Here is an 18,576-nt window from a genome sequence, read left to right on the forward strand (position 1 = left end):
AAAAAAAAAGAAGAAAGAAAATGAAGCATTATCGTTTTATGATATTATTAGTGTGCCCGTGCCATCAGAAATGACGGCATACTTTTTCATTGCTTCCAAAACTACCTACAAAAATTTATCATCTTGTTAAAACGCAATACTAATATTTTAGTAATCTCTTTTTGATGTAAATACAACCGACTGACCAAACAGAAGTCCCTAGATACTGGAGTGCTTTCTACTCTAATAGCTTATCTACTCATACTGCACTGCTAGCCTTTGGAATTTCCTCACTGCTCCCCGTTTTCCTGGCTGTATTAACATGCAGAAATTTAAATGTAATGTGAACATCTTGCTGCACAACTCCCCAGTTAGGATGCTTCTGTAGATAGGACCCTTAATTCACAGTAGCCCCTAATGGCTCTGTTTGGGGGCTAATAAAAATGATTGATGTTAACATTTACTTTACTAGAGACTGAAGTACACTCAGTGTTACAAGCAAAGGAATTGCTGCACAACTCCCCAGTTAGGATGTTTCTGTAGATATATTGATAAAGAGACGCATATTATTACATTAGAGACTAGCCGTACCTACCCGGCATTACCTGCTCATATTTTTATTTATAATTTGTTTTTTCAAACTATGCCTGTTCTTTTTTTTTTTTTTTCCAAAAACTATTTTTCACTCCAAACAAAGATAAGTAACTCTGTATTGACAAAGATAGACTTACTTCCCCCTGTTTTTTTAAATATAGCATTTGCAAGAAAATAATTCTGCCTCAAATCAAGGAGTTAAATTACATTTTAAACAAAGTACAAATCTGTCTACGGAATTTAGTGGACGAGGGCCATTTTACCCCCCCCCCTTCTTTCTCACAGAAGAGACGTTGCGAGTTGGTTTATTCTCTAGCAATGCTTTTATAGCAAATGCTCAACTGAGTTCCAATCTATGGTCCCTTCCTGTAAAACGTTCGCAACAAATACTCACCTGGCTGTTATAACCGCCAACAACTTCCCTCACACCCTATCTGTGTCTAGAACTGAACGAGAATTCCATGAGCAGAGTTTCTTTCCCAGAACTGTCCGTCTGCGAAACACAATACCATGGGGCTGTTTCCTAGCAGAATATAACATTATGATTTTCAAGTCCAAGGCAAGAAAATGATACCAGTTCCCACCATTACGGATCATCACAGTGTTGTTTCACTGGCCACCTGAAACTCATTAATCCTTAGCCTCGAGTGGCCTTTGCACCTTGATGAGTAGTAATCCCCTTGTGAAAAAAAAATGGGTATTCAAAAAAAAAAAAAAATAAAAAATAAATAAATAAATAAAATAAATTATGAGTTTTTCATCATAGTGTTATTTTAAAGAAGCACTTTTTTTTTTATTATACAAGGGAGTCATCACTTATCAAGGCCTGAAGGCCACACAAGGATAGGGGCCAATGAATGTAAGGTGGTAGTGCAGTAATCGTTAATGGTGTAAGTTGAGTAGAATTTGATTATTTAAGGGGACGGCTCAACCAAAATTTGTTTACATTAGACTTGAAGGCTACCATATTGTAGTCGACTGGGAAACAGGCCAGTGGAACAATGTTCCCCACTTGGACAGTTCTAGGAAAGAAGCTTTGTTCATGGAATCTGCATTTAGATTTAGGCACAGATAGAAAATGGGGGAATTGTTGATAGTGGTTGTAGTAGTCGAGTGTGTTTTGTGAAAGTTTGGGGGGGGATCATAGAAAGGGGGGGGATCATAGATTGGAGCTCAGTCGAGCATTTGCCATGAAAATAATGATAGAGCAGGAACAGGCTTGAAATGTTTCTTTTGTGGGAAAGAGAAAAGGATATCACCTACTAGGTTTCAAAGCCGGTTTGGAGCATTTGACGCATTTGTAGAAAAAAAAAAAAAACAAATTGCTTTTGAGTATGTTGTTATCGTTAAAAGCGACTATTTTTTTTTCTGGTAACGTTTCAATTAAAAAGAGCATATATAAAAGAAAACTAAAGAAATCCTCCAGAGTGTTGCTGAAACTATTCCTCCCGTTGACCCCCAGCTTTCCAGTCAGAATGCACACAAGTAAATAGTGTCGGTTCTGCTGGTAGAAAACTCTTGAAAAAAAAAAACAAAACAAACAAAAAAAACTATGTTATATATTATTTGGATTATTTGGACACCGTTATAATTTTGGATGTTATTCCAACAACGTTTTGACCGATGTAACCACCAACCTTTTTCAAACGCATCACGTCAAACTCAAAAACATGTATGGAACTTCAAATGGAATTTAATCCATTTAATCCACAAAAGTAGCTTGCTTTCGTTCCATCAACCATGAAGTTTATAATAATTTATCATTTCGAATTGACTAGAAGGGAGACACAACGCTGCCTGGGACTGAATGATGATCAACAAATGTCTCATACTCCCATATTTATATTGTCATCAAAATCGGTTAAATCGCCCATTTTACAATCAAATTGGTTGATTGCCTGCTCTAATTGGGAACTCATCATGGTGCGACAGGAGAAATCTTCACATGCCTCCGTGCAGTAACTTAATCTATAATATATTGTAGTCTACATTGCGCTGTAAAGAACCTACTGTTGATTTTATAAAATTATCTTTTATATATAATCGCTTGAATTAAAGTTTAACATGTAAAAGTCAAGTACCATGCTTCGATTGTGCTTTAAACAGAAACATTCATTTCGAACACGCCCCTGTCATATCAAAGAACCTATTGTTGATTGTCCTGGCCTTACTGCTTGTGTGGTCATAATGGCTTAATTGTGCTTTAAACAGAAATACTTATTTTAAACATACCCCCTGTCATATCAAAGAACCTACTGTTGATTTTATATGCTGGACCTTTCAGCTTGTGTGGTAATAAAATTTCTCAAATGCACTTGCGATGTTGAGCTGTGTAAGGTGTTAACTTTGGTGAAAACCGCTTGTTCCTTCTTTCATTGGATTATTTTGATTATCAATACTTATCAAAGACATTCCAATAGAAAACCTATCTGAGAACACTGCCAGGCACATGAAGTAGCTTTGTGTAGAAATTCATAAAAATCAACCCAGTTATTTTGGAGTCCATAGGGAATAAACTCACACACAAAGTTCCTTTTTATATGATATGATATTACATAGCACTTATAATCTGTTGCACCACGGGTTAACATGTTTGCCCCACTGTTCGATCCTGAATTTGATAGAGACACAGCTGAAAAAGATTGAAGGTTACATCGAACAAAATGCTGTGAGACGAACATCCAAACTGAGAACAGTAATACGAATAATTCAAATTATCAATCCTCATCTAAAAAGTTCTGAAATAAAAACAAAATATTATCTTTCTGAATTTTTGAGATGAGGATTAATTATTCGTATTATTTGGATTATTCAGACTACTGTTCTCATCTTGAGTGATTTTTGCACAACGTTTCGGTTGATGTGACCTACTTCAAGTGTATCTCATTGAACTCATGAATCTTTCTATCAAACTCGAGAATTTTTATATCGAACTCAAGGAATCTGCACAAAATTTCAAACTGAACCCTTTATTTATTCCATGGGAGTAGGATTAAACCTTTAATGTAATTTACCATTAAATTTTACTAAGTACTTTCACTATGCTAATCCTCAGTGCCATCCCATCCAACATTGCCGTAGCCGAGATTGAACTCATTACACGAGTTTGTAGCGTAATTCAAATCTTGTCAGTAGCTGAATACTTGATGCTTCGCCAGGGCTATCAAGGGTATTTTTTATTGTTACGCCATCACTAGACAGAGTGCCTATCATGGCTTAAGAGAGTCTCATCTACCCTTCTCAACCTGGTATTTTACCTCGCGGTACATACAGCACCTCACCTTCCCAAATGGTCACCTATCTGATACTGGCCGGGCTCAATGTTGCTTAACTGGCCATCTGGCGAGAACCGATGTGTCAACGTGATTGTGCATAACTACAATTATGAATTACTTAGAATTTCTATCCAGTCATGGCTGATGGAATGAGAGCATGCTATCCCCATAGATTAAATAAATGGTTCCATTTAAAATTCCGTGCAGATTCCCAGAGTTTTCTAGAAAGATTTGTGAATTTGACAAGATACACCTGAAGATCAGAAGTAACATTAACCGAAACGTTGTGAAAATAATTCTCAAGATAAGAACAGTAGTCCCAAGAATCAAAATAATATTAAAAAAATGTCATGATTATTAGGGTTATAGTCAGCTAATGTACTTCCTAACTTCCTGTGTAGTGCTACCAGATGCGGTGACAAGGCAAATCAGATCCTTTGCTTTTTTCTCTCACACCTATATCTCCCCTGTGCATGTACGCTTATTTTTATCACGTTTTTTTCCAATTGTTCTTTTTTTTTTATTTATTTAATAAATTATTGAAAAGATTTTTGGTCTTATTATAATTTAGAATTATTGAAATTAGTTTTATTTATTTTTTTAAAAGAATTATTGAAAACGTTTTGTGCTCTTATTTTTTTTAAACGTTATAAAAACGTTTTGTGTTCTTATTTTTTTACACGTTATAAAATCTTTTAAAACTATTTTAGGAATATTATGTATTGGATACGTTTTTTTTATAATGTTTGACATTTTGTTATATATAATTTTATTTTTATACTTTAATAAATATATATTAATTATAAAAATTTAAATAAAAAAACTTTTATTTAAAAAAAAAAGATTTATTTTGATAATTTCATAAATATATATTGATTATAAAAATTTAAATAAAAAACTTTTATTTAAAAAAAAAGATTTATTTTGATAATTTCATAAATATATATTGATTATAAAAATTTAAATAAAAAAAACTGATTTTAAAAATTAAAAAAAAGATTTATTTTTATAATTTCATAAACATATTTCTTATAAAATTTCGAATAAAATAAAAATTTTATTTCTTATTTTGTTATTAAAAGGTGCAAGTAAAGACTTATTTTTTCTGTATAATTTTGTTGATTTTTATTGCATACTTTTCAATAATTTCCTCTTTCTTTTCTATTTTATTTTAATAAATTGCTTCACAAATACTGAAGAACAATAAAAGCGAAGGAACTGATTTGATAGCGCTACACCGAAAGGTAGAAAGTACATTAGCTGACTATAAACCATTTTTTGTGTTACTTAAAGCATCATACTATTCTCCTTCATTCTGATGGTCATTTGATAATAAGCCTCGTTACTCTCACAACGTTGTTTCCAGGACATTCTCGCTGAATCAAGTGCTAAACACTGAAAGAGAAATAAATCTGTTGCTTCAACGGTTTCTGAAAGAAGTTCGTCTTCATCAGGTAGATCAAAACTAACATTCAATTTCTTCCCTTTCATGCGTCCCGTACAAAGGACCTTTGGGGCAGTAACTTTCGGAGCAGAACTCACAACGTAAGAAGCACCAGAGATGGAATGTGGAAGAGGAGGTGTAATATTTGCGAGGTAAAATTGGTAGAAGCTTTCATCGTCCTCCCGGTTTTTCTTCTTCTTCAGGCAGTGACGATAATCATAGGCAAGACTCTTTTGGATCACAAACAGCTTCTTCTTGAGAAACTTTTTCACCGGTTTCATGGCCACTCCAAACCCTGAAGCCGATTTGCTAGACGTTGCATGTGACTGCTTCAGCATGTTCTGAGCCGTCATTTCTTTCTTCAGTTCTCTCTTCCGACGATTGGCCAAATACTTCTGGTAGCGACCCTCCGCTTTCTCACGCTTCTTCTTCCACTTCATCAGTCGGTAGTCACCAGCCAGACCCCAGAATAGGTACATCTCATTTCGTCGAGTCAACCTCACATTTGAATCTTCATTATCAAAGTTTGTATTTTTATTGTGAGATCGGAATCGCATTTTTGTGTTTTTGTTGGCAGAGTACCCCTCGTTTGGGTTCTGGTTTGAAAGATTACTATCCTTCGATTTGTGAACAAATCTTTTGTGACTGTTATGGTTCCTGTCATTATGCGTTGTCTTCGGTCCGTATCCGGTAATGATCGCCTGATAAAGACCCTCTTTAATTTCACATGTGTATTTTGACTTCAACAACGCATAATCTTCACACAGTAAATAGTAGAAAAGTTTATTCTTGTTTTGAATGTCCTTGTTCTTCTTGCTGTTGTGCAGTTCCTCCCCTTTGTTGGATGCCCACTTCCGGTGGTGGCCAGACTGGGTGGCTGTGTCACACTGTACATCTGCTGAAACCAGATTTTCGTTTGTCTGCTTACTGAGGTAGGCATAGTAGATGGCTTCAGCTGACAGCTGGATGAAGACATTTCTCAGAACAGTTCCTTCTTGTGCCAAACTGAGGTTAAGTTCTTCATCCATCTGTGGAATCATATTGGAATCTGGAAAATAAGAAGGAAAAAATAAAAAAATTAGAGAAGGATGTTGTAGTTTGTTTGAAGTATTGCATGTAGTGTGAAAAGAGTTGTGTTTGGAGGCTATTATCAATGTCGTTCGTAGGAAACACTGTAGACATGAGTTGGCACATAAAAGAATAAGGACAATATTAGAAGGAATTTTCAATAATTTTCAATTATATTATGTTTATTTATCAACATATTGTGCCGCACAAGATGGTAGGTGTTGATGTCCTTAATTTTCGAGGGTAGGATCTCTTCATAAACGTAGGCGTGTATGTGTATACATATTAACATATACACTTTGGCAAGGGAACTAGCCCAAGTACACTTAGAGTGATCTCCCCTAGACCATTCGCTTTACCCAAACCATATATTACACAATACCAATACAGCAGTCATTAACAATGAGTGTAATACGCAAGAATTAATTATTTATAATCATTAAAAAAAGCTACAATAATTCTCAACAATACTTAATATTCACCACAACTTGTATCCTGGAAATTGATTTGACAGCCAGTCTGTGACACTGACTTCCGGAAATAAAGAAATAATAAAAAAAATAAAAAAATAAATAGAATAGATAAAAGAAAGCCTTGCTGAACAGTTGTACATATTTCTTTTTATTTTCCACCCCCAAAAAGAGCTACTACTCTCGAAAATTAGGGACATCAACACTTACCATCTTGTACGACACATTATGTTGGTAAATAAACATAAAATTATTGAAAATTCCTTCTAACATTGTCATTATTCTTTTAGATGCTTGTATCCATGGTTTTCCTATGAATTGCATTGATATAGCCTTCAAACACAAATCCTTTCATAAAAAATTAATTTTGAAAAAATCTAAATACAAATCAGCTGGAGTATTATTCTCATCTTGAGTGTTCTTCGTACAACGTTTCTTTGTACGTTTTCGTTGATGTAACTTCTCGCGTTTCCTTTGTCAAACTCGTGAATCTGCACAAAATTTTAAACATGACTGACTTGGGTGGTAGTATTAAATAATTTGCAATTGTATTCTGATTATCGCCTATGCTGAGGATTGAACCTTCAACCTCCAGTTTCTGTCTATCGCATTGTTAACTTGATCCATTCGTTAAAGCACTGTTTCTTTCATTCTTTCGCTATTTGTCCATCACTTTCATCAGTCACCACAATACCACATTCACTCTAAGGGCTATCCTACTTAAAATATCTTCAATACTTTGAATTTTTTTATAAATACATTATTTTTAAGGCCTTGAAATGGTGCATATTCTCTCCTAATGACTCGATATTATCTGTAAGATGAAATATCCCCCAAAGACATGACTATATAAAGTTTACAAGTAGAAAAAAGAAAAAACTAAGATATGCAATGAAATATCCCCCCCCCTCCAAAAAGCACCGTCCTATACAAAACTTAGATGAGGAAAGCCATACAAACGCGTGTTTTCTCTCTTGACATTAACTTTATCTGAGAAGGATCACTTCACAAGTGAAAACAGCTCATAAACATCATTATATACAAGCCTATAAGGTAAGCTGTTTCTTTCAAAACACAACATCTTCTGTTGATTGCTTGCTTCATGGTGAGTTTCTGCTACTGTTCTGGTTGTAATTTTTATCCTCTTGATTAGAGGGATAAAACAACAATAAAAAAAAAAAACAAAAGACAGAAAAGGTTAGTAAGACTGCCCACTATTTTCTGTTTGTTTTTATAACCAAAAATAAACAGGTTGATCTTTTAAGTGGGAGAAAATGAAGTAGGGATGCCAGTCTGAAGGCGACTCAATAGTCACATTTTTTTTTTTAAAGAATATTACTACTAAATGGGAGAGATAGTATAAGACTTACTATGAAAAGAAAAAAAAATATTTGAAAGGTATATGGAAGATGAAGAAAGTCAAGATAACACCAATAATATCAGGAGCACTAGGAACAATCCCAAAAAACTTTGCAAAAAGAATAAGAGAAATCGGAATCAGAGGAATGGCTGAGAAGATACAACAGATAGCAATAATGAAAAATGGCTGAAATATTAAGGAAAACCCTTGAATGCAGAGACTACCATATGTACTTGCATATAAATTGAGATCTTGTGTATAAGTCCATTTGTATTTTAAGACCAAAAATTGTGTTATTTTAGGTATTATCTGTGTATAAGTCGACTGTAGATTCTAGACAAGTTAAATGGTTCGTCTTATGACTATTTCTTGCACAGATGATTTCCTTTTTTGTCAAGACATATTATAAATTGTTTCTCGGCATCCACAAGTAATAATTCATGCATTTACACAAGTGTGGTCTATTCGATTCTCATATATAGAACCAACCCACTGCACACTTACATGCAATGAACACAAACGTTGCTAATCAGACATTCTGATCAATGACATGCTGTAGATGCCAGGCGCAGTTACTGTTTTTAGACATATATCACGTACCATAATAATGGAAACGCATACATTGCAGGAGCCATAATATACTGTGAAAATGTGAACGCATGCGTTAAGTGCCATTAAATGGTTTCATTAAATTGTCAAAACTTGTTGAACTTATGGGAGAACGACATATCATAAGCACTACATTTCCTAACCTGCTCAAAAAGCCTTCATATCATCACCGAACACATCATATCAAACTTAGGCCTATAGCCACGTCTTGAGAGTGAACATTGCAAGAGCTATTCCAATTATTATTAAGCCTCTCTCTGCCTGTTCTACAAGTATTTTAATGGTGAATGCTATGGCGAACTGCAGACACTTATGCCCCCACAACGTAGACAAACTCGACAGGCAGCGAAATCCCACCCCCACACAGTAGAGATCCCTAGATGTAAAAGATCTTTCAACTCCAGTAGTTTCTTCCCCAGAACCGCTAAACTCTGGAATTCCATTCCAGGCCACTGCTTCCCCAACTGTACTGACATGCAGAAGTTCAAGTGCAACGTGAACCGACATCTTGCTGTCCAAATCCCAACATAGTACCCCAGTAGTTGTTGCCCCTGATAGTAGCCCCCTACACCAAAGTAGCAATGTGCCTTGTTTGGGGTGAAAATGTAATAAAAAAAAAAAAAAAAAAAAAAAAAAAAGCCTCCCACTGGAAAAACACACATGTGCTTACATGCTGATAAACACACTGCAGTGGAGTTCAGAAGGAGTGCAATTAATCACCGAGTACACAAGCAAAATGGTGTTTTCTATGTTATGATTAGGGCTGTGACAACAGAATATTCTTTTCATTGTTTTGACTTGAGTATACATCCGTTAATATCTTATATGTTTTTATATAGGCTGATGTGGTTCTCGATTAATTGACTGTGTTGGATATATACTCGAGAGTCCAAAGAATAAAAATATGTTGTTGTCACAGCCCTAGTTATGATCGAGTGCAGAGTCGCTTTTTAACAACATGTCCAAAAACATTACCTATGTATAAGTTGATCCCCAAAAAATAACCTTAAAATCGTCTCCCAGAAATTTGACTTATACACAAGTTTATATATGGTAATTCATATGAGCTACAAAAGATAACTGGACAAATAAAAACAGATGAGACAAAAAGATAGAGAAACACTACATGGATTAAAGAAAACTGAAACTGGATAATTATAAGCTACTCTCCCGAAATAATATTGTAGCGTCAGTATCAACTGGCATCATACCAAATAGTAGTGAAGGGTCAAAGATGATGGAGAGACCGGAGAAAGAAAGCACTAACCTGACCTCCACTGGATGAGTGTAAAGAGGACTGGAACCGTAAGTAGGCTTATTGCCACCAAAATCCTAGTAAAAACTAATGGTTGTTGTCAGCGAGAAATAAATGGTAAATGGCGGTTGTGATAATGCAAATTCATTTGCAAAAGTTATCGAAAGAGGTGAAGAGTACAGGGAATCTGGGGAGACTTGCTGCCACCTAGACTACAGGGAGCACCAGAGGTTATTGAGAGAGAAATCTTTAATGATGGCCTGTATGAAAACTCCTAGTGAGTAATAGTAATAATGATGATTGAACATAGGAAGACAAAAGAAGATATTGATGTTTTCAGATTGTTAGACGAGAAGCTAAGAGCTGGCAATTTAGAACAGCGACTTCTGAATCAGAAGTCGCTGTTCTAAATTGCCAGCTCTTAGCTTCTCGTCTAACAATCTGAAAACATCAATACTCTACTCTTCCAAAGTCTAGCGGTTCTGGGGAAGAAACTACTGGAGTAGAAATATCTTTTACATCTAGGGATCTCTACAGTGTTGGAGTGGGATTTTGCAGCCTGTCTGGTCTGTCAAGGGTGTTCACGTCGTGGGGGCACAAGTGCTTGCAGTTCGCCAGAACATTCATCATTAAAATACTTGTAGAACAGGCAGACGGATGCAACGTTTCGTCGATGGGACAGAGGCTGAAGCTTAGATGCCAGTTCAGGGCCTATCAGATTTGCGACTCTCTTTTGAACCTTGTCAAGGAGCGAGAGACTAGTAGCCGATGCACCGGCCCAAATATGACAGCAATACTCCATACATGGGCGAATGGTTGCCTTATAGAGGTACAGGATACTTTCAGGTGTTAGTAGTTTTCTAGCACGGTAGAGAGAGCCCACCTTCCTCGCAGCGGCCCTGGCAATGCCCTCGATGTAATTGTTCCAACTCATGTTTTCTGTGAACGTTAGGCCAAGGAGCTTGAAAGACGTACTCTCAGATAAAGAGTCGTTGACCATTGCTATAGGTGGTAGAGAAGGTTTCTTGTAATTATTGACATAATTGTTGTTGCATTACCACATTTTGGCCAACTCATCCTCTGGCCTTCTTCAGGTGATTAGCATCAACGGGATAGGAATGCTGAGTCTTGTAACTTATCCCCAGTAATTACTGCCTTCCATAGTTGTTGTTGTCTCACCAAGTTTTGGGCAACTCATCCTCTGGCCTTCTTTGGGTAGGATTGAAACCGATATCTTCAGACAACGCTCACTTGGAACAGCTCCTGCAATGTTTTCACTTGAAATGCATTGGTTTAAAAAAATGACCAATCTTCGCTAGCACCGAAAATTATATTATGACATGAGTGTCCCTAATGATGTAGGTCTGAACAGAGCCGACAGGGAGAAACAGATCAAATATCAAAGTCTCGTGTATGATATGAAAAAAAAAACTGGAATCTTAAGGAGATATCAATCCTACCAGTTATCATAGGTGCCACAAGGCTTATGAAGAAGAACCTGAAGTTCTACCTAACTAATATTCCTGATGAACCAAGTGCAAAAGAGGTCCACACAATTGCACTTAAGAGAACAACGAGGATATTAAAAAGAGGTCTCGGTTGGTTTCAATAAAAAGCAGAGCAATGTTGGCAGCTGGTTTGGCAGCCCCATACCCAGCGTTACAATCTTCAAAGGAAGAAAAATTAAAAAAAAAAGCGTAAAGTTAATTTTTAGTTAATTTCTAAGCACATCATAAGATTGTCAACCTCTGTTACCGTTTTCTGCTTCCAAGTACATTTCTAACGAACAAAATGTTTTAAATATTGGAGCTAATCATTACAATAAAAACACCTGATAATCACACGCGATAACACAAAAGTGTTCAAAATTAACCAAGGTCAATCAATGTCTGCCTGGATGTAAGGTTTGCTGTTGAACCAACCACCTCACTATTAAAATAAATACACCTGGTGACATGTTATTTAGTTTGCTTTTTCTTCTTTTTTTATGTTTTTTTTTCTTTTTCTTCATTTTCTTCTTTCTCTTTGTTTTCTTTCTTTCTTTTCATTTTTTCTCTTCGTTTTTTATCTTTCTTTTTCTTTCACTGTTTTCTTTTTCTTTCACTTTGTTTTCTTTTTCTTTCTCTTCGTTTTCCTCTTTATCTTTTCTTTTTCTTGTTTCTTTTGTTTTCTTTCTCTTCGTTTTCTTTCTTTTTCTCCATTTCCTTTTTCTTTCTCTTTATTTTCTTTATCTTTCTCTTCGTTCTCTTTTTATTATCCTTTTGGTTTTCTTCTGGTTTATTCTTATTTTTTTCTCTTTTACTTTTTCTCCTTCGTTTTCCTATTATTTCTTCTTCTTACGAGGGACGTTCCAAAAGTAATGCTCCTACTTTTTTTATTCCGCCCGAATGGATCAGAGTAGATTGCAAATTGCATTATTTTGATGACTGAACTTATGTATTCATAACCTGAAAGTTTCATTTTTCTGTTGCAGATATTGACAGTGTGAGACTCTAGAAAGCAATCCCTGTTATAGACGGGCATCAGAAGCAGCAATGCATCATTGAATTCCTCCATGCAAAAAAATTTGAACTGATCAACATTTATTGGCACCTGTAGAACATTTACAAAGTTGATACAAGTTGAAAGCAGCACAGTTCATCTAGATTCCAGCCAAGTATACCAGCAGTATATCAAATAATAACTACTTTCCTGGCATTGATGGCATATATTGTATTCCGACTGTGGAGGTGCGATTTGAGAATAACCCTTAATCTCCTGTTGTTTCCGGCCCTGTCGGTGGGGCATTAGAATACACCGACTGCCCCCTGCAGAGGGTAAAAGTCCCTCAATGGGGGTCCTGGATATGACCTTAAACTATATCCAGTGGTGAGGCCCCAACTTGTGGGCTTTGGGGAGTGTGGAGCCACCCTTTAATTACCATTGCTCCCAGGTCCACTCTGACCCAGAGTGGTAGTACCTGTTAGGGTCCCAACTATCGGTTAAATAGAAACTGACTTGCAAAAAACAAATATATTCTATTAAAAAATTTTCTTTAAAATCTTTGAATTCGGCATTAAATAACCCAAAAAGGGTTGATATGCCGTAAAACAAAAACAACCAACCAACCAACCTGTTGTTTCCATGTTCTTAAGCTTATCGGCTTCCAGTATCCCCAAATATTTTAGCCTCTCTCACTGTCAGCATTCTTTTTCAGATCTGTTGTTGGAAATTCAAGGCCATCTGAGTGGATGAGCTTGCCTCTTTTCATCACAAGAAAAACACATTTTCTAATGCTAACTTCCATCCTTATGTCATTACTAAACAATCTAATCGTATTCATTAGAGTATCAAGTTGGTTCTCATTCCTTCCAAACACGTTAGGTCATCCATGAAAAGTAGACGGGTGACGGTAGGAAGTTTTTTTTCTAAATCTATATCCTGCTTTCATATTCTGTAAAAGAAGTGTCCACGGGATCGAGCTAACAAGAAAAAGCAAAGGAGAAAGACTATACCTTTTCTTAATTTTTACTTTGCCTAATGCAACATTTCCTGAAATTGGTTTCCCAATTTTTCATCCTATTCTTTATAGATGTTTGCAGATTGGGAGCTATTCCAAAAATTTGAAACATTTGCACAACATATCAAATTTCTTCCTATAATCTGCTCCAGCCCATGAAAAGGTTAGTAGATCTTTACAGTTTCTTAGGATCATTTTATCGATCAGAAGCTGATTCTTTGTGTCTCGTGATCTTTTTTGGCAGGTTTTCTGTTCCTTCGGCAAGAAATTGTTTTGGTCCAAATGACCATAGATCCTTTCAGACAATATTCTTGTAAAAAAGTTTCCACATAACTGTGAGGCGAGTGATTGGTGTAAAGTTTGTCATTTCACCCACTTTTCTCTTTTCCTTTATGATCCAAACTGTAGTGCCCTTTGTCAGCCACTCAAGGAAGCTACCTGTCATCAAACAGTTATTTAACATTGCAGGTGAAGTTGGTGAAGAGTTGAAAGTTTTTGAACCAGTATTCTTGGACTTCATCAGGTCCAGATGCTTTCAAATATAAAAACTTTTTAACATTTAATTCCAGCATCTCAATAGTGACTGTTATATTCATTTGTCGCTCTATTGTATAGAACAAAGTTTTCCAAACTTCATGACACCATGGAGCCCCTGAGCAGGGCAAAGGTTTTTAACGGAGCACTAACAAGATAATTTCTAAAATAAATATGAAAAACATTAATTTCAAATTTTAGCTTATACTTGTTCATTAGTTGTTCCTGTTTGTGATATTTTCGTGTTTACAACCATTTTTTTTTTTTTTTGATTAATCAAAATTTGTTGCACTTTTTTGTTAATTTATTTTTTATTTTCTTTTTCATGAACCATCCTGAAAATCTTTACGCCTGTAGGTATATATCATATCTCACATATATAAATATATCATATTGATTTCCAGTAAAAAAAGATCATTTAATTTTTCCAATAAAGCATTTGGTCCTCTTTAAGCAAAGGCTTTTGGAGTCCCCCAGCCTCAATCAAGGAGCCCCATTTTTGGAAATCCTACTATAGAACACCTCCCGTTCAATAACTTTGATCTATCTTGCATTATCTTGGTGTTTTACCTTCTTTTCTCAAACGACTTTCCGGGATACATGAGATTGATCAGCATCAGGTTAATGTCTTTCCCATTTTCAATTCCTTTTAATCGACATTAAAATAAAGTTTCTGGTTATCCTTGAGCAGTTTGTTCTGCCAATACTGCTCAGTTCTGTCTCTAATGTTTAACTTTGTCCGTTTTAGCTGTGATATGCTGTTTCAGTTATTCTGAAACCGTTTTGGTGTCTGTCACTTTGACATGGAGTTTGCCATTTCCGGCAACTTTTATTTTACTTAAATCCTTTCTAATTTGATTTATTTAAATAATTCTGCCACCAGGGCACTTTCTTTACTTCTTTTTTCCGTTTTTCTATTCTGAGTGGCTTTGACACAGCCTTGGCAGCAGCTTTAATAACTTTAATGCACTGATCTAAACTATTTGCCAATCAAAATGGCAAGACTTCATTCACTTTGGTAGTGACAGATTGAAATCTTTTCCTAACTCCTCTTTAATTTATAAATCCATGAATCATTGAGACAATGTTGGTGCATTGTAGATTAGTGTATACATTTAGTGCCCTTGCCTGATGTGAAGGTCAATAGATAGTACTTTTATTAATTCTGCCTTGTTGCTTTTAAACCAACATACATGTCCATTGCTTTTTGTAACAACCATTCATCTTTTATGACGTCATCCATTTTTAAGTAAAATGGCAATCTCTTTTCTCTAATATATGCTAGCTGAACCAAACTGTCTTATGTTTGTGTGTAGATATGATAAGAAAGGAAGCTAACAAGTTTTTGTAGGATATACTAGTAGCACTTAGATCATTGAGATCTTTTTCCATTTGTATTTATATGGAATACTTTGGATGTGATTTGGTTAGTTAAAACAGACATGTTGAAACTTGCATAGAGATACATCGGGTGATTAGAATACTTCTATGCATTTGTACCTTTTCTTATGAACCATCCGGTCTTATGTGTTGACATTTTTGCCCAGCCTTATTTGGCGCCTTTTATGAAGAGTTCCTCAAGAGATTGTTGTATAGAGAGGATATCCAGGAGATATATTACATGTATTTACAGCAAGGTATCATATTTTACATATTCTTATATAGATGCTTCATACCGTTTCTTTCTCTGGAGATCTTCTTTCACTGCTGAGCTCTTTGGTAAACATGCAATGTCCAACACCATAACCGATTGAGACACCTGTTTTTTCTTTTTTTTTTGTGAAACTACAGAACAAAACTTTATATTTTTAAAATATAAATTTATTTCTGCTGTCTCAGTGGTCTTCACAAGGAGTCTGCTTACGTCTCTACATGCTTGTTCTTTCAGCCCCGCTTCCTGGATTGAATGTGTCTGTTCACTTTCGTGACCAAACTCAAACTCTTCAATCTCATCTTTTTGACCTCTTGACCTGTCAGTTCCGTTATGTCATGATCAAAAGCACACGTCCCCTAACGTGTGACCTCTGTCACGTACGCAACTGCTCAAGGTTGATCTAGTTATTTTTGTTTACTTAGCTAATTTCTGTAAACATTAATAATTCCCAATATAAACTATTTAAACACTATCGCTGGATAGATAGACCGAGAATAACTAATTTAACCATGTTATTGTATCACAAGATATCATTGTGACAAGAAAGCATATTGCTTTCCTTGTCATGACTTGTCAGGAGGCGAGATACAAATTTCCATTCAAGGCTAAAAACATGAAGTCAATTCTTTTTCTCTAATACATGCCTGCAGAACCAACTTGTCTTATGTTCTTGTATTCCTGTTGAATAAAAATTAACATTAATTCCAACCGAGAGATCTTTTTAAGATTCCCGTCTCTTTACGTGCAATTATTTGTATCTCTCTTGCACTTTGTTCACTAGGCATATTTATCAGGTAGTTTTTGAGTCCGGTTGCTCTTAATTACTGGAATGATGGAGATCTTTTTAAGATTCCAGTCTTTTTTCATGTCGTACATAAGATCTTGGTATTTCGTTGTCTTTTTTTTTCTAAGCTTTGATTAATCCATAATTATTGGGGGTGGGGGCGCTAAACTTCTACTAAGGTTGCTTCTTTCTCTTTCTTGTTCCATATCACTATGTCAGGGTCTATGGCTCTGTTTTCTAGGTACGTAACTGGATAGTCACAGTGGAGGTTGTATACAGTTCTTTCTGGTACATGTTCCAAGGACTTACTGCTGCATTCAATATTCGACTTTTTACAGATCGTTCAGTGAAGATAAGTTACACACTCCATTGAGTCACATTGTATAGTAGCAGCAAAAATGGTTACTAGTTCTGTCCTATGCGATGGAAGATCTTTTTATGTTATCTTTATACAGACCTCTAATTTTTATTTATTTAATTTTCCTAAAATATCTCCAGGGCGTTGATGTCTAATTACAAAAAAAAAAAAAACACAATAACAAAAATAAATAAATCGATACTTGTACAGTTTAGTCAAGACATTAAAAAAAAAAAAATGAAAATATCGAAAAAAGATTATATTGTACGTATCCTTTATGGAACGAAGTCCTCCCCCTAAAAAATTCACTTAATTTCATCAAGTAGTTTTTTTTTTTTTTTTTTTTTTACTGCGAAAAAACCATTTGTTATGATACCGAGCAAAAAGTTCGATTTTTAGGAAGAAAAGCTAGAATTAAAGATGGGGAGGGAGTATCGGCGCTTTACATGGAGTTATCTCCCCGTGGCGTGTTCAGCAAATTTCACAATGGCGGACTTCAACGCGCTCTCATAAGAACGTGTTTTTCCGCTGTAAAAAAAAACAAACAAACAAAAAACTACTCGATCAAATTAAATGAATTTTTTTTTTCGGAGATCTTTAGTCCAAAACGGATACGTACAATATAACCTTTTTCGATATTTTCATTTTTTTAATGTCTTCTTAACTAAACTGTACAAGTACCAAAAAAATCAAAACACTAAAAAAAGAAAAAAAAGACACTAAAACAAAAACAAATCAAGGTACCTGTATAGATTTTAAATCAACGCATTTCAAGTGAAAACATTACGTACTTACATGTCATGCCGAAATTGGTATAGAAATTTTACACAAAAATGATCCAGCAGATGTGCTAGTATTAAATTACGTTCTGATTAAAAATGGCGGACTCTAAATTTAAGTCAAGGGAGATAAGTCAGGTTGTCATACTGAATTGGTTGCACAACTGTTCCACAATAAAATTCGATTAATCGATAAATTCTTTTACTTTTGTAATTATTTTTCTACTGGATCATTTTTCGTAATTTTTAGATTTTATACTAATTTCACCATGAAATGTAAGTACGTAATAGTGTTTTTACTGAAAAGGTGGTGGTTTAAAAGATGAATAATCTACACAAGCACCAAATCTAATTTTTTATTTTTTCATTGACAGCATGGGGGCAAAGAATAAAATTTTATATTTTCTCCCCCAAACTCCTGTTGCTACTAGAGTGCTTGAGAGAGCGCAAACGTACATAGTTTTAAACAAAGTTATTCCAATCAACAAGTAATTATATTAAAAACAATATTGTAATTGGATTTAATATAATAAAAATTATTTGAAACTAAGAAAATTAAAAAAACATGAGTCAGTACGCAGAACAAGATAATTTCATTTGAGCGAAAAAAAAACGTGATCATCAACAACAACAAGAGTAATATAATGCATAAAAAAGAATTGATTTAAATATTTCTTTTTACAATTTACCTGCTTAGAATTAAAAAGAAAACAATTTTGGAAGACGGTTACCAAATAAATGCACAGATTTGAAAATTTGGGTAATTTCTGGATTTTTTTCTCCTGCAACTCGTTTTTCTTCTCTAAATGAACTTCAAGTGGTTGTTGCACAGCAGAAAACCTTTTTTTATGTTTGACTACCATAACATAGCCGTAGATTCGAACGGATTCAATTATTTTCTAAGAAATTAATAA

At 35.0% G+C, this 18,576-nt stretch overlaps 2 protein-coding genes across 3 annotated transcripts in view; one reads left to right on the plus strand and one right to left on the minus strand.

Moving 5' to 3' along the window:
• Positions 1–4,970: 4,970 nt before the first annotated feature.
• Positions 4,971–18,516, minus strand: LOC145247544 (uncharacterized). Its single transcript, XM_080109385.1, has 2 exons — positions 18,352–18,516; positions 4,971–6,340 (listed from the first exon to the last, which is right to left on the minus strand). Exon 2 carries the CDS (start codon positions 6,330–6,332, stop codon positions 5,136–5,138), a length of 1,197 nt encoding a protein of 398 aa, XP_079965511.1. The 5' UTR covers positions 6,333–6,340; positions 18,352–18,516; the 3' UTR covers positions 4,971–5,135.
• The window catches only part of LOC145247543 (recQ-mediated genome instability protein 1-like), a 74,577-nt gene continuing 71,596 nt past the window's right edge, over positions 15,596–18,576 (plus strand). Inside the window, exon 1 of one of the 2 annotated variants that reach the window (XM_080109383.1) lies at positions 15,596–15,724. The gene's annotated coding sequence lies outside the window, so the exon portion shown is untranslated. Of the gene's footprint in view, positions 15,725–18,402; positions 18,423–18,576 lie in introns of those variants that run through there. The other variant, XM_080109384.1, reaches the window with a different exon arrangement.

This window comes from Euprymna scolopes, chromosome 25 (assembly GCF_053919585.1).
Source record: "Euprymna scolopes isolate OS-2025 chromosome 25, ASM5391958v1, whole genome shotgun sequence".
Taxonomy (NCBI): Eukaryota; Metazoa; Mollusca; class Cephalopoda; order Sepiida; family Sepiolidae; genus Euprymna; species Euprymna scolopes.